This window comes from Catharus ustulatus, chromosome 5 (assembly GCF_009819885.2).
Source record: "Catharus ustulatus isolate bCatUst1 chromosome 5, bCatUst1.pri.v2, whole genome shotgun sequence".
Lineage (NCBI taxonomy): Eukaryota > Metazoa > Chordata > Aves > Passeriformes > Turdidae > Catharus > Catharus ustulatus.
Genome location: NC_046225.1, coordinates 4,041,544 through 4,058,399, shown reverse-complemented (window position 1 = coordinate 4,058,399; position 16,856 = coordinate 4,041,544). Strand labels below are relative to the sequence as shown.

The following is a 16,856-nucleotide window of genomic DNA, read 5'->3' as shown; positions in this document are numbered from 1 at the left end:
TTCCTTAGTCCACTGAGGTATTAAACACTTCACCTGTTGTGGATATACAGACAATATTACCTAGAAATAAAATTTTACTGTTAGAAATAAACATTCAGATTGACTTTGGAGTGAAGCAATGTAAAATGGGAATGTTGAGAATCAGTTTCAGCTGCCATGATTTGGGTGTACTCGGTACACAGCTCACTGTCCTGCCTGGTAAAGATTTGATGTTCTGAGGAAAAACTGGTCAGAAAAATATCCCAAAAATTCTGTTTAAAAAATGGATATTTAGACATCTTTAATCGATATTTCACTATCCAAAAAGTCATTTTTAGAACCTTCTGGTGATTTTTACCTACTTGTAAGATCTTTTTTCCTTATGGACTGATAATGGATAACTGTTTTGGCTAGATGTGTTAAAAGATTTGTATCCTGTTGCTTGCTCTGATTTTGTGGAAATGGCCAAGTCTAGGGGTAACAAAAATCTCCTGCAGAGAATGTAAAAAATTGATCTTTTTTATATTCTTCAAGTTCTATGCTGGTTGCAGCTTCACCCACCTGGCATTTCAAAATGCCTGCTGCTTTGCACTGGTCAGAAGACGAATCCCAGCTAACCCTGGGGAAACAGAGCAGGGTTTATTTGGGAAAAATCTGAACTAAATTGAAATAATTTGAACCAAATAAAAATTTAAATTTTTATTGCTGGGCCTATGGTTGTGGAGATTATAGTGGGGGAGATGGGAGATGTAGCAAGATAAATGAAGAGAATTTGGAAAAGAGGACTGGAAAGAAATTTGAAAAAGATTTTCTGGTTCTTACTTGCTCAGAAGACTATTTCTTCCTGTGCAAAAATATAATGAATGGAAATTTAGCTTGATCCTTTACTGACTGAGAAGGAGGAATTGGAGAGTTCTGGAAAATGCTGTGGGTTATCTTCCAGCATAGCCCAGCTGGACAAATTTTTAATTTTTTTTTTTTTGTTTTTTTTGTGTTGTTTTTTTGGGTTTTTTTTTTGTTTTTCTAAACACTGAGCCTTTCCTTCTCTTGCATGCCTGGTGCCTCTGGCTTTCTACCCCTCCCTTAGCCACTGCAGCCTTCTGTGGAGAGTGTGATTAGTCCTTTAATTGGTGCTCTTGATTCCATTGAGTGTTCTTTCTTTCTGTCTTTTCTCTAGATGGAAGCACTGGGCCTGCTGAACCTGAGAAAAGTAAAAAGGGGTCTCTGAATCTACTAATCAGTCCAGAGGACCTGTTCTGTTCAAAGAACCTTCCACAAAACTCTGAAAGAGTAACAGCTTTACAAAGGGGTGAGTTTGATCTCTAATTTATATAGTAACTAATAATACTATTATTAATAGTTTTGGCCAGGTCTTCTGCAGTTCCTGTGGAGAAATGAAGCTCTTGTACCCCTAATACTACTTTTATTTTTAATTCATGTAAATTGATACTGCCTGCTTACTTCTTGCTTTCCATGCCTAGCATTTGAAAGTGAGACATTTGAATTGTTGCTCAGTTTTGTGGTGGTTTGTTTGCATGCAGATAGCACAGGTAGAGGGCAGAGGTAGGAGATGGATTGACCTGCTGGTGTTGCCTCCAGTTTCCATCTCTCTGTAGCAAAGTAGAACTTCTGTAGCCAAGCTCAGTGCAGAGATGATTCCCAGTCAGCAGTGATGCTTCTTGTTGGGGCTGAGTGCAGGAGGGCCATGAAGTTTTCCTGCTCTCCTGGACTGAAGCAGACAGAAGTTGTGACTTGGTGAGGTAGCCCTGTGATCCAGTTGCGGAACAGCCCCGAGTTCAGGCTCTGCCTGCTGATCTTTCCCCAAAAGTGTGATGCTGGTGTGCCAGTGCTCTGAGAGCTTCACCCACTGAGCAAACACCCAGTTACTAAAAATCCTAATTGCTGGTATCTGTATTCAGGGCAGGAGGTGGCCCCTTCCTATCTATGAAACAACCCACGTAGTTTGTAACCACTCTGCTGCCTTCACTGTGCAGGGGGTTTATCTTTACTAGAAACAGTAGCTTGAAAGGTGAACTTCATACTTACTGAAAGCATCAGAGCTTGGCTGTGACTCATGGAAGGAGCCCAGGTATTGTGGAATGATAACACTTCACTCTGCTGCCTGGTTCAGCAGTTAAACCAAGCCTACTTGTGTGTCAGATACCATCATGTAGGTGATGTGTGTGATGGCTCTGTCCCTGCCAGAATCCAGAATGAATCAAAAGCTCCAAAAACCACTGCTGGCTGCTGAAAGCAGCTCTGTGTTGGCTCTGCTGGTTTTCAGAGTGAAGCCTCACACTCTGGTGTGTGTCTGGTTTCAGTTTTAGAATAGCAGTTTGGACCATGAGCCTCCAGTTGAAATAAAAACTTTTTTTTTCTGTGGTTGTATCGCCTCCCTAAGGAATCCTTGGTCTCCCTCTTTACTATGATCTTTGCTGATTTTTGCCTCCTGTGATGTTCATTGGTGCTTTACTTCAGTAGGAAATCCCCTTTTTAAAAAAAAAATGCCTTGTGGTGAGTCACTGCTGCTGTTTGCCTCAAACTGAAGGGGATTCCAACTATGAAATTGTATTCTTGCTAAAATAGAATCCTGTTCCATTGCGTAGGTTGCAGTTGAAAGCAGAGAAAGGTCTGGGGGAGTTGTAGGGTGAGCAAGCAGTGTGGCTGGTAGTTTGTTTACTAGGAGCCTAATGGCAATTCCAGTAACAAGCTTAGAAGTCTAGTAGATCAAAAGCAGTTCTGTATCTCTGAAGCTGAGCATAAAGAACCAAAAAACAACCCCCAAACCATAATAGTTTGTGTGCTTCTAGCAATGGGTATTAAAATCAGTTCAGCAAGAAGCATAGTTTGGGTTTTTTGTGTGTCTGTGTCTGTTCATTAGGGATTCCAAATTGAATTGCTCTAAGAATGGTTCTTTTAGACATGGTAGATTGCTTTCAATTTTCTTCTTTCATTATAAATCTGACTATCCTTATATCTATATTACTGTTGGTTTAGCCCTGCTGCTTTAAGCTGTAATGTTCTGAAACCATCGTCTCTCACTTTCTTTCATCTGAAATAACTGCTGCACTGCTCTGTCATGTTGGAGTTTTGACCAATTTGCAAATCCCTGTGTGTGCACACAGGAGCTGGAGGTGGTAATTTGAAGTAGGCTTTGTTTGTGTCAGGGTCTATCCTCTGGTTGTTGGCTTTGCACCCCTTCAGCTCTGGATTTCTCTCCTTATTTTCAGAGTTCACCTGAGATCTTCCACAGGCTACAGCCAAACAACCCCTGAAACCACAAAAAGCATCTTGTATCAATGTGTTCAATATGAAGATCTTGGAGGCTTTGGTTATTGAGCATTGAAAGGACCATGAGGCTGCTGGTAGCACCACAGAGTGTAGAAAGAGTCTCACTACTGGTTTTACAGCATATTGCTGGAAAGGAAATAAGTTAATAAAAGCCACAAAGATGTACAATTTCCCATAGCCTTTGACTAATGCTGTAAGAAAGAGAGCAGTTAAAAAACCACTCAGAGCTGAAGGTGGGGGGATTTCCTTAGGAAGAGTGCTTGGAAAGGGCCTTGCTCTGAACCAGACTGCAGACAGTTGGTTCCTGACTTCCTGACAGGAGTGCCTGTGCTGAATGGGAGGACACAGCTCCATCCCTCAACCCCAAAAAGGCTTTTGGGTTTGCATCTCTTCAAAGGTGTTTAATGCTGAAGATTAGAATCCCTTAGCAATGCCATTTAATACCTGATTTGCTTAGCTGCAATCCTCTCAGGTAACAAAAAGCTGAATATGCTTTTTTAGGAGATCAGTTTGAACTAACCTTGAATGCTTGCAAACATTTAGAAGAATTAGAAGTAGTGATCTGTCAGACTCACCAGCAGTCTGCTGTGGTTTAAGGCTTCCTTCAAATAGGACACCCAGAGAACTGCAGAAGCTTAGAGTAAGGTCATGATTAATGGGTGGATAAATATCCCTACATTATAAGACAATCCTCTATATTTAATGGTTTTTCTACGTTATAATTGCTGGGTAAGTAGAACTTTGCTACAACATTTCAGTGCTCCAAGAACTTTTTTCAGAACTCCAAAAAAAAAACCCCTTATCTCTACTCCAGCAAATGGCTTTTCCTTACATTGTTTATAAAAATTCATCATTTTAACAACTTTTTTCTTTACTGTTCAAAGAAGTTTTACATTTTTCTTGATTGTTCCCCAATGCCTATACACTGCCTCTGTCTATGTTTTATGAGTAAAATCTAAATAACACAAGGGTACAGTTTCCATAAAATTAAGGTCATATGAGGTGGAAATAGCAGCCTAAGATCAGGAGTTCCTTCATTTTTATGGTCCTTTCTTTTGGTAACAGGAAACAGCTCCAAGGCAGTTTGCTTGTTGAATATATAGGAGTGTTTGCCTTTATAGATTTGTGTGTGTGTGTCTGCCTGCTTATGTGATGGAGAGCTGCCTTAGGAATATTTGGATCTGGCTTCCAGCAGCCAGAGAGAGCTCTCTTGTGTGGTTATTAGCTTTACCACACACTTGGAGAACAATATTGCAGAGTTGTAAGCAGATATTACTCTTGATTTCACAAAAAGGGAAAATTAGATTCATATGCTTCATGGGGAAGGTGGGGCGAACAACTTCTGCTTCAGTGCTGTGGTGAGTGCTGGTGGCTGTGGAAAGGTCATCAGATCCTCCAGAGAAGCTGGGAAAGAGTGCAGTTCTCATCTGAAATGTAGATGTGTCACCTTCCTCTCCTCCAAAGTGCCTTTCCTCCTGTCCACCAGCAGCCAGGATACCTCCCCTGAGATACCTTCACTCCTCTTTGCTTTTGGTCAGCTGCAAACCCAGATGGAAGCATCTTCTATTCAGCCACTTGTACTGAGGCAAGCACCATTTCTCACTACCTGGGTACATCAGAGTTATTTCCTTTCTTCCTTTTCTTACTTTGCTTCCTTTTTCCTTTCACTTTAACCCAGACTCATGTTGTTGTCTATCACCTTATTCCATCCTCAGCCCTGTCTGAGAAATTATCCACTGTAGTGGATTGTAGCTCATTGCACTCCTTGCTGCTGAGATAAAAATCAGAGACCAGAAAAACTTAGTTTTGTGGTAGATCAAGCTGTGGAGAAAATTCTGAGTCCTCTGGGCTCTGTCTGATTTTATTTTTGCAGCTCAGCCAAGATATAGCAAAAGGCAGGAAAGTGTCTGAAACGTGCAGGATTTGGCAGTCCCTGAATCTGGGTGAAAATGCTTTGCTTCCTGCAAAAATACCATGTCTCCATGTCAAACCACTAAACATTGCTTTAAGATTTCATTGATGTAGAGAGCAGTAAATTTAGTATAGCTCCAGGGTTGACTTTTCTCTCTTGGTAATTGGCAAGCAGGTGAGAGTGTGTATGGATATGGAGGAAATCTCTTAGAATTTGGTGCAGAAAGAGAAAATGCTTTCTTAGAGGATTTAGACACTGCTTAAAATTAGGTTTAATTCCAATTTGAACCAAGAATTTAACCATTGTAGTAATTTAATAAAAAATGTAGTGGTAGAAACCAGTGGGTGGGCAACTAGCTGGAGAAACAAGGTGGCCTTATCACCAAGAAAAAAAATGACACTAAGCTGCATGCTTGAAGTTGGTGGGATTGACAAATGTGATGGAAAGGATGTTCTCTTGGAACTTGGAGCCCATTTTCATACTTGATGTTGTATGAACTTCATGAACATCTTCAGGAAAATCCAGTGAAATAGCATAATGTATTTGAGTAAAAGTAAAAATTTCATAGAATCACCATCTAAGACCTCATAAAGGAACTGTGGCATTTCCAATTTTTTCATAAGGAAGAGAGATTTTGTTGTGGGTGGTCTTCTGTTCCTGGCAAAGCAGTAAAGCCACACAGCAAGCAGGAACAAAATGGGTGGGAAGTGCCTTGAGTTTTAATCCATCTCATGCAAAAACTGTTTTAGTCCAAACTAAAATCAAAGCAGTTCACTACAATTTTAGTCACTTCTGTAAGCACAAAAAATATATTTTAATAGTGTATGAAGAGTGGATAAGAGAGAACCTCACCTCTGAGTGTTTAGTTCATCTCAAAAACCTGACAGCTGGGGCTGGCTGTCTCACTGCTACTTCTTGATCTGAACCTGTTCAAGACATAGATAACTAAGAAAGAGCAGCCAACCTACTTGGGAGTGAAGCAGAAGAGAGTATTTTATCTTGAGAAAGCCCTGAGTGCGTGGGAGCAGTTCTCATTTGTGCACCAGAGAGAGAGGAGTACAGCTGCAGACAGCCAGGGAGTAAATGAGACTTGTGTGGAAGACAGCAGGCTGCCCTGTTCCAGCAGAACAAACTCCTAATGCCCTAAGTGTGGTATCAAAGAGTCAACTTCAAGCTAAATCTCAGAACATTTCTGGGCAGAAAATCTGTCTGAAGCTGCCTCTCCAGAATACTGGGGTCCCAAAGTGTTTTGAGCACTTTCAAAATTGCTTTTTCCCCCCAGTCTTCTTTCTTCCTTGTAGTTGTCTTTTCTCTCCTGAATAATACTTACATGTCAATTAAGCTTTTTACAAGTCACCAAGGATCTGGTACTTTAAGCTGTTGTCTTTGCATTATATTAAATTTTCTCTAACTCATTTCCTTATTTTTCCCCTATGGGAAGCCCCTAAACAAGCAGTTCTTCAGTGGACGATAAAATAATTTGAATGGCAGCCATCCAACCTGGCCTTTTTGTAGATAAGTGGTTGGGGTATGCATCAGGAGCAATGAAATTTTTATTGTTCAGTTATGTATGGTGTAGCCAAAGGGGTTTTCTTCTTCTGAACAGGGGCAGTGGTAAAAAGGCAATTTCTGCTGTACCCCCACAATTTTCCACTGGAGGTTGAAAAGAAAGGCTTCCCCCTTCAAATTTTCCATTGACTCTTTTCTCTGCCTCCACAAAACACTTTGTTGTGCCTGCCTTGCTGTGCTGAAAATGTCAATACTTTCATATCACCAATGTTTACAGGAGTTAAGAAAGAAAACCCTCTAATTGTTTGAGTCAGGAGGGCTGTGAAGCTGCTGCTGACAGGAAAGGAAGGGCCCACGTGTTCATCTCCTCTGGAAGCAGGAAGGCTGCTGTGCCCTGTTAACTTCTCCTGCACAGGTAGAGCATCCCATCCCTGCCTGTGCCTGCTTTGGAGTAGCCCAGTAGAACAGGAAATGCCCAGGTTCAGAAGGAGTCCAGTTAAAATATTTGTGTTTTAATCAGGAAATGCTCCCCAGAATCAATTCTCACCTTTGGTCACTTCTCTTAGCTCATGGGATGGCATAAGAAGGCACCTGACCTTAAAGCCTTAACAGTCCTGGCTTTGCCTTGTCCTGCATGAGGAGAAAAGTGGCTATTCCTGGCATCCCTGGCTGAAACCACAATGGGTCAGTTCAACAGGTGATGGATAATAAACCCAGGAGCTGCACACATGCAGAATTTTAATTTAGCCCCATCACTGTTGAGCTGACAATGACAAAATAACAACCACACCCTGAACTATTTCCAGTCCCATTGCAGATAAGCACGTTGGTCAGTCCAAAGGTGCAAGCTGTGTTAGAGGGCAGTGAAAGCCAAAAACATAGAAGGCTAAATTAACTGTTTTCTGTGTGAATGCATTGCTGAGTAATATTTAATGCTATTCTCTTCTTACTCAGTCATCCAGTGGGGAAAGCATTTTCCCTCAGAGAATTACCTCTTGGCTTTGATTTCTTTTCCTGCTTGGATTTGAATATGTGTCACTCATTTCCCAAGACAATGCTCCAGCACTTTGCTACTGAGCCTTTGCTGGGTTTCAAACATCCCCTGTTGAGACTGTTCAGCTTTTTAGAAATGTTTATATAAAATTGAAAAAGAGGTCAGAGTAAGAACAAGTGACTGATGTGGAGCTGAGTGTATAGGATGCTGTTCTGAGAAGTGGAAGATGTTGATGCTGTTGCATTTTTTTAAAATTTATTTTAAGCAGGCAGCCAGTAAATCTGACCTTGTTGGTAAATGTGTGAACCATCAAACTGAACTCATTAACGTTTTGTCTGAGAAAGTGACAGTAAATGCTTCATATGCAGTGGAACACTGTTATTGCAAAAGACTGGAGAAATCACCCTGCATCTCCATCAGTTAAAACATCAATCCAGGAAGTACAAACACAGTTCAACTCCCTTCAGGGGAAAGAATTGGACCTTGGTTTCCCACATCCTGATCCTGACCCTGGCCTGTTGTTTCCTCTGTTGTAATTGCAAATGCCTCCAGAATAGTTTTGTTTGAACAAACCTGCAGTGAATTGAACGTGAATTTGCAGATGACTGCTGTGTGCATGTGAGGAGCTGAGTAAGCACTGTGACAGAAAAAGATCCCCCCTGCTCTCCAGATATTTCTGCTAGGAGGATGGGAATGCTCACAGGACAGTTAGATCACGAGTGTTACTACAGGAGTCTCCTAAAAATCTCAGCAGGGTTTTTAGTCCTCGGTGCAGAGCTGCACAGGTTTTGTTGTCGTCAAAACCGAAACCGATACAACAATCAGGCTTAGAGATGAGTGTTCCTCTGAGCTTACCTATTGTGAATCTTTCACTTTTAGGTGACAGCATGATAATGTTAATTTTTATCATCTGTGAAAATTGATTAATCAACTCCTGTGTGCAGGAGGCTATAGCCTGAAATGAATAGTAGATTCTTGAAAATGCTGCATCATTTCTTGTCTGGTGAAGGGGAGGCATTTCTGCAGCCTTCACCTCTCTAATCCCTCTTCCTCAGAATGAAAATCAGATATGATAGGGTGGTGTTTCTTGTCAGGGGTAGAGCTGAATGTCACTGCTGATGAGGAGACCGTAGCTGGTCAAACTGAGCATTGATTCTGCAAGGGAAACCTTTAGAATAAATTCTAATTAAATTGCATTCCTAGAAATGGCTCCCTGACCTATTTGCCCCTTACAGTAAATTATTCTGCTTCTAGATTGATATTTGTGTTCTGTTCAATTGGAGTTGATGCAGCTTTTCCACCATGCTAGACCACCTCTTTTCCCACAGAGCGGCTCTCGCTGGCGCGTGGGCGAAGCGTCGTGTCACTGTTCCGTGCTAATCTGAAGAATGAGAGGGAATCCTCTGTGGTCTCTTACAAGCAGTGCTTTCAAGTAGGTCTGTGTGGGCTGTGTTTGTTTGAGAGAAATGAACGTGCTCTCAATGGTAGAATGACTTTAGGAAAGGGGTTTCCCTCAAGCCTGGGGTGTAGGTTAAACCTTGAGATATATATACACAGATAGACATTTGCCTCCAAACCACTTAGTTCTCATTTGATTCAGAGAGCCTTTATTTGAGACTGGGATGTCCTAACCTGGCAGAACAGAGACAGGCACCTTCCCTAAACATGGTGAGTAACTGCATTCATTGGAAATTTCTGCTGGTGGATCTCTCCTTAGCCTCAGAATTGTCATGTGCCTCTTTTCCCTTCTCAGCTACCAAAAAGACCTCAAATCCAAAACCTGATATTTTAATGGGTTTTTTTTTTTCCTACTCTTTATGTAGAATCACTATAGGAATGTTCTTTTATTTACTTTTCCTGAATAAAGCTGGACAATGAAGAGCACAGCAATATTGCCATACATATTACTGACTATATTAAACAATTATTTTGGGGTAAATTTAGTGGTACAAAGATTCAATGCACCTGTACTGGATTTGACCAAAATCCCTTTTTTTGGATAAGGTTTCTGCTGAGAACTTTGCAGATTTGATCTGTTCTGTGGAGTTTCCCTGAGCTACTAACTCTGCCTGGAGAAGGCACAGGATTTCCTTAGGTAATTCTATCATTAGGACATCTACTATAAATTATTTTCTATAATCCACAATAGCATCTGAGAATGAGCTAGGTGATATTTTACTTGCCTTGTAAGTTGGCATTAAAGCTGCACCTCAGAAGTTCTGATGCATCCTAACCTTGAGTAAGGAATACTTGGAGTTGCAGTATTACAACATCCTTTTTCCAGGCTGGTGTTGTTTGCTGCCAGAGAGCACATTCCTTTTTGTGCTGGGGCAGCTGTAGGAGCTCTAAATGAAAATGAAGCAAAAGTTCTCATCTTTCCTTGGCTTGATTCTGGATTCTCAGGACATCATGATACGCTGAATTTGTGGCAGCAGCAGTACAACACATCCAGAAATATGGGAGTACTGGAATGTGTGGAAAGCAGCCTGTGCTTCTGAGTCATTTGGGACAGGTGTTCCTGCCAGCCAAGCAATGCCAGTGATTTTTTGCTGCTGGCTGGTTGGATCATTCCTACCTTTCTGTGGGCTCTTCTTTCTCCTTTGTTTTATTTTTTTGTCCTGGGATTTTGAAGCTTTTTTGGAGGGCATGACTCTTGCGTAGAACAGAGCTACATTCCTCTTCTAAACCAACCCTTCTTTTCTTCTTGTTGTTAAACTTCCCTTCTTTTTGGTGCATGGCTTTTTGTAGCTGGGGCTGCCTGTGCCTTTTTTGTGACCACGTGGCTCCTGTGCTTGGAGCAATCTCCTTTCTGTTGCTTTTTTATATTCTACCTCCTTATACTGCAGACATTTGATTCCAAACTCATGGATTTAATACATCCTAACTTTTATCTCTTGGTTTGGAGTATGAAAGTAAATTTTGTCCTTTCCTGTCACACTGTCAGAGTTTCCCTGCAGTGACATCTCTATTAAAAATTGTTCAGCAAAAACCCCATATTTTGGGCACTATCAATGACTGTCATCGTTATTAATCTTGCTTTTATACTGCAGCATTTTTCCTTTTCACTTCTATATTTTATCTTTAGGAAAGCTTCCTATCCGTGCTTTGGCAGTGAATAATAATAAAGAACTTTTTTTTTTTTTGCTGCATAATTTACAGTTGACATTTAACAAATAACTAAGTACTTCCTTCCCATCTTACCCACCTCCAAATAATTTGTTGAGCAAATTAAAGTTGGACACAGATAATGAGAAAATAGCATTGAAAAGATATTAATTATTGCAGGCTCTATTTTATCAACACATTTTATAGTGTTTTAAAAATGAATTTGTATTCTATTAATGATTTGCTTCCACAGAAATTGTGTACAATAAATGTGCTCAATGGACTTTGCACCCAGATCTCTGTACACTAATTGACTTTAGCTGAACTGAACATCTGCTATGAAGAAAATATTTATTCTAAATGTATTTAAAATGAGGAGTCTCATTTTCAGCAGGAGAAGTACTGAGGGTGTTTTGAGGTAGGCTGTGTGTGACTTTGATGGCTTGGTAAGATGATCTTTGCAACTTCCTCTGGTCACTTCTTATGTGACTCTTTTGCATGTTGGAATTGTGGTCGAGATATTTTTGGCACTGAGTTTGCGTTTGGTGGCCTTTCAAATGAGTGTGTGTGCTTTAAACTCACTGCTGCAGGTGCCTGTGTGGAGTGGCTGACATGCTGAGCCCAAATGTAAAATGTGTGTCACCCGAGGCTGGGCACAATTGTGGTGGCTTTCTGGTGACTGATTTCTACTTGAAGAAGGATTTTATACTCACTGGGGAATCATCTTCTGACTTTCAGATCTTCTCGAGATCTTGAGGCCAAAAATGTTTAGAAATTTGCTGGTTGGCAAAGGGAGAAACATGCCTGTAAATTGGTTTGGTTTCAGTTTTAATTCAAGGAACAAGTGTTGTATTGATTTGGAATAAGGTCCTGTTGTTTAAAGCAGTGTTTTGCACTCACCAACACAAATTTGTGTGTGTCAAGAGGAGCATTTTCACCTACACTGCTTATCAAGGTGTGGTTGTCACAGCTCCATGGGAGGGCATTTGGGAATTAGGTTCTTTGCAGGGATTGCTGCTCAGAATCTACTGTTACCTTAATCAAGGAGGATTCTACTTAATATTGAGATCAGCTTAAGGTAGCATGAAATCTTCCTGCATCACACAGGGCAGGTACCAGTTTCGTTTTGTCCAAATTAAATTAGGCAAGACAGAGCTGAGGAAACTACTCTTTATTTTTGGCTAAAATCGAGCTTCACATTTAAAATTTTAGTTGGAAACTGTCTTACATTGAAGTTTCAGCACTTTATCAGGAAATAACAGGGGGAGGAGACAATGGCAGATCTTGCTGTGTTTGTGGCTTTTTCTAGGCAGCATTTGTGTGTATGAAGCTGCATTTTCAGCAAAGGGCAGACACACACAATGTAATGGCTGGTTCAGGTGCTGCTCTGAGAACCAAACCTGGGAATATCTAGGTGGGGGGAGATGGCAGAAATGTTCTATGCTTGATTTCTTCATGCCAAAAAAGTCTTGAAGGCTTTATTCCTGTTTTAGACTAGTTTTAGTGAGTGTTGCTTAGGATCTGTTTCCTCAAATGCTTTTATTTCTCTGTTTGTTCTTCCATTTTGATCACATTTACTGTAATAATGCATCTCTCCCTCCTACTCCTCCTACACAACACCCACACACAAACAATATTTCACCTGCTGCCTTGTTTATCAACAGCACTGGTGATGCTGTTTGTTCCACTTTGTTGTGGAGCTGTTTTGCAACATGGGCGATGCTTAAATGAGGTAAGTTTACTCAGCCTGGCTGTGACAGGCCCTGCAGCTTTCACAACAGAAAAAATCTATTACTGGAAAGGTAAATTATGAGTGGGTTTATTCCTAATGTGGATTTTGTTAGCATGTACTTTAATTTATTTGGCATATTGCTTCTTTTCTGTTTTCTCTGCTGGGACAATGTTTGTTGATGGTGGTGCTCTGTAAAATTGAGTGGATCTAGGCAGGAAAACCAAACCAAACATCTCCTTTTCCCTTTTCTCCATTTTTAGTCTGGCTCATCTTTTGCATTCATTTTACATTGCATTCCCACAAAATATTGCTTTGGTACTAATGAAATATAAGTGAATTACTGAGCAAGTTTGGGTAAAATGAGCAAGGGTTTGGAAATATCAGATGTTCTTAAGCTAGAACTAGACTTGGGAAAGAAAAAGAGAGTGGGGCAAGAGCAGGATTTAATATTTACAATAAGGATGTTTGTGAAAAGCATTTTGGAAAATATTTTGAAACACCAGTGTGATGAGTGCTTCTCTGGTTGTAATCAATTTTACAGTTAAGATTTCATTAGAATTAGTGAGTCCTCATTGTCTTTCTTGAAAATTGTATTTTTTTTTTTCCTCACCAAATGTGTTTTTTCCATGTGGGAAATTAGTTTTTAATGCAAATTAATACTCCAGCAAAAAAAGTGCCTTTTTGACCTATTCTGGATGTATCTAGGAAAATATTTAGGGCTTGGAGCCATGATCAATTTGGTGGGTGAGCACCAAGGAAATTCTGCACACTTTTTAACAAACATTTCTAATTATTGCAAAACCCCATAAATCTGTGAGCAGAACTGATGCTGGTTTACTTCAGGGTGTTCCTGTTCTTAAAAGCCTTGACAGAAAGCAGAGAATTTATGTAATTCTGAGCAATCCTTTACGTGACCATTACAACCCTCTCTTTTACAGAGCCTTAATTCTTTGAAGTAGCTGAATTTTATCCATTTTGGCTTCAGTCTGCCAGGTCCAATAAAAACCTACAGCATTACACTGCATATTATGGTTGTAAAAACTTCTGGTTGTTCTAACAACAAACACTTGCACGGGGCACCACGACTGGGTCGCATCTTTTTCGTTCAGGTTCTCAAAGGGAGATTTGGATTTTAGCCGCACAATCTGCATATGACTAAGAGTCAGGAGACCTGCCCAATGTCCCCCACCCCAGCAGCAGGGCTTCTGAAGAAATGCATGTTTTTGCTGCCTGGGTGTGCAGCTGGGCCACGCAGGGATGTGGGACTTGTCAGCTTTTAGCGGCTTTTTCTGTGTTTCCCTGGCTCGGAAAACCCGGAGTGCCCTCACTGCAGCCCCAGAGAGCTCCCAGCAGGACCCCCAAATCTGGCTCACACAGTAAAGAACACCTCTAACAACTAAATAAGTGCTTTGTTGGTTCATTCACCACTGCTTTTTTTCCTTTGCAGTTTTTCAGAACGAAAACTCTTTTTTTGCTTGCTTCTTCCATGACTCTTAGCAGCATGGGTGTCATATTTTCAGTAACATTTGACCTGCATCCCTTTCATGTGGGCTGCAATATTGTGCCCAGCTTGGCAAATACATCTGAAACTGGTGAAATGTCACAGCTCAGTGGGACAAATTAGAGCTGGAGTAACAGTCTGAATTCTATAGAGTTCTGGGTCAGTTTTGGGTTTTTTTCTGTTCTGATTTCTTTTATTCATTTTGCTTTATTTTTTGTTGTTTCAGTGGTGGTAGAGAGTTTTCATTCCAGGTCAATATTTTTTAAATTTGATTTTTTTTAAGTTAGACACATGCAGGCCATGTTCAGAGACTCCAAAATAAGGCTTAATCCTCATTAGTCCCCAGTGTCTGCTGCTCCCATTGAAATCAATCAACTGCAACTTTCCATACTTCAACGTGATTGTGTTATGATGAAACAGACACTCATAAAACTCAGACAAGCTGGAATCAAGTTTCACATGAAACTCAATTGACATTTTTTTCTAAATAGGATCCTTGTAATTAGTGATTACCAGATGCATATAGAATGTGTGAAGTGCCTGCAGGAATAGGAATTAAGAAGGGGGAGGCATGCCAAACACCTCAGATCTTCTGCTGGCAACCTTTCATTTTAAATTTCTGCCCTGCACATAGATGAAGCAGCATGGTTTCTATAAAATGTTCAGCTGTGGTTTCACATTAAGTTGATGTTACCAATAAAGAGAGTGACTTGTAATTGGAAACTTATTTGCTTATAACTAGCAGGTTTAGCTCTGGATGGCTCCCCACTTCATTTCAGTGGTCACCTTGCTGTCCTTAAGATAGGTCTTATGAAACCTGTCAATTCTCAGTTCTGGCAACTACCATAATTATGTTGTTTGATCTAAAGAGAAGAATAAGGCTTCTGGGCTCTTTTTCTGATGAACTAGAGGTGTCTGAGGTAGCCTACCCAGAGCTGTCACCAGCCTGCAGCACAAGAGCAGAATGGTTCCTCTGGATGAGGTGATGTTGGCTCACTTGATGTACAATCTCTTCTCCCACTTGAGATGGAGAGGTGGTGCTTGCTATTTTCATGTTCAGACTTTTAATTCAAAACCTCCAGTTTGAAGGGATTACTTTAATGTGGACTGCTACTGTTACCCTGTAGCAGCCCTTTTCTCTGGGAGCTCGGTTTGGGATTTTTTGTCTCGCTTCTCTTTGGAAATGCAGTGCTGGAGAACAACTTGTCTGACCAGAGGGAAGCTTGTTAGGAGCTTGTAGAGTGCTTGAACAACATGCTCATGCTCAATAACTTACATATGGCTCCTTCTCTCTTCTCTCCAAGTGATTTAGAGTCATTACTCAAATTCTCTTCATTTTGGAGCAGTAGTTTTACTGGGCACTTCAATGAAGCATAGGAATTCTTTGGACCATGTGAGGACACGCTTGAATTCTAGAGTATGAAAATTAATTTATTCTTTTAGGATGATTAATAAAAGGCCTTTTTGCAACCATTCCAATGTTCCTGCTACTGCTGGCAGCTTTGTTCCTTGGGTAGATTTTTGTCACCACAGCCAGAGATTGTTGCTGCTCCTGCCCTTGCAGAACTGTCCCTGACACAGTGGTGGACTTAACAGGGGATGGTGCTGGGAAGGAGGAAGTAGTTTCCTGGTTTGCTTGTCAACCATTTGGAATTTATGAAGAATAAAGTAGAAATACAAGACCCTGATATCTGTCTCATTGTAATTGGATACTTTTTCTTCTTAAATTGCTGATTTTTTTGTTCTTCCCTGTTCCTAATAGATTCACTGTGAGGAGCTCAAAATGAAGAAGAAAGATGCAGAGGATTGCATGGAACTGTGCCCCCATCAGTGTGCTGAGATGGAAAGGTACTGTGTTGATGTTACATGGAAAAACTCCTTCGTTAAAAATTTTTGGGCACCTGCAGTTTCACAAGGTAGTATTAGTTCTACTGATAATACTGAGAGAATTAATATAGAGCAGTGAGTGCCCTCTCCCTTTCAGCTGAGGCTGCCTGGCAGCCACCACGGGCAGGGAGCTGACCTGACTTAAAGAGCTGATTGTCCTCTGTCAGCTACTGTATGTTACATTCCCTGGGTGCATTTCCAAACGGTTTTCATCTGTCTGTCCTGCTCGTGGGGGAGACATGGACTCACGTGAACTTGTTTTCCTGCAGAGGTTCAGCCCAGCTCAGCAAGGTGCTGGTGAAGAATCCCCATCCTGGCCCAGGCTGAAGTAGGAGGCAGAATGGGCTGCTGTGGTGATGCCTGGTGGGAAAAGAGAGTAGTGGTGTCAGTACCAGTTAAAAATGTCAGCTCTGTGCATCAGAGGAACGAGCAAATATAAGATGTGAACAGACTCGTGGGGCTCCAGCTGAATCTGCAGGGCAAGCAGCCAGTCCAGAAGGGACCATGGGAGGGACACCATTCCAGAAAGGCTTGTACAGGGGCCAGGGAAGTGTCCTGGAAGGTGCACAAGCTTTTCTAGGCATTGATCTCCACAGAAAATATAGTGAGCTCTTGAAAACATCTAGATTTGCCTCTCTTTGTGTCTTTCTAGCATTCAGTCCTTTCGACACGTTCCTGCCACCTCCCCCCAGCTTTCTGCATGCGTGCCTTTCAGTGGGGGAGTGCATCTGCTCAGAGAGCACGTGCTGCTTAGTGGCTCTGCTTGGCCAAGCTTTCCAGCTGATGGATTCTCATGGCAAAAATCAATTCCCTGTGCACTGGTGATCCACACGCAGCTACGTGAGGCCTTGGGGATGAGTGTGGGTGACAGTGCCCCACTTGCTGCCTCTCTCCAGGGAGACACTTGTCTGCAGCTCACTCACAGCTCATTTGAAGCCTGAGGAAG

At 41.3% G+C, this 16,856-nt stretch overlaps 1 protein-coding gene across 3 annotated transcripts in view; it reads left to right on the top strand.

The window, feature by feature from the left end:
- Nucleotides 1-1,049: 1,049 nt before the first annotated feature.
- Nucleotides 1,050-16,856, top strand: part of TNIP3 (TNFAIP3 interacting protein 3) — a 46,809-nt gene continuing 31,002 nt past the window's right edge. For all 3 annotated transcript variants that reach the window (XM_033061449.1, XM_033061448.1, XM_033061447.1), the window contains exons 1-2: nucleotides 1,050-1,288; nucleotides 15,786-15,871. In XM_033061449.1, coding sequence (XP_032917340.1) covers nucleotides 15,807-15,871 — 65 coding nt within the window. In that variant the 5' untranslated portion in view covers nucleotides 1,050-1,288; nucleotides 15,786-15,806. The remainder of the gene's footprint in view (nucleotides 1,289-15,785; nucleotides 15,872-16,856) is intronic.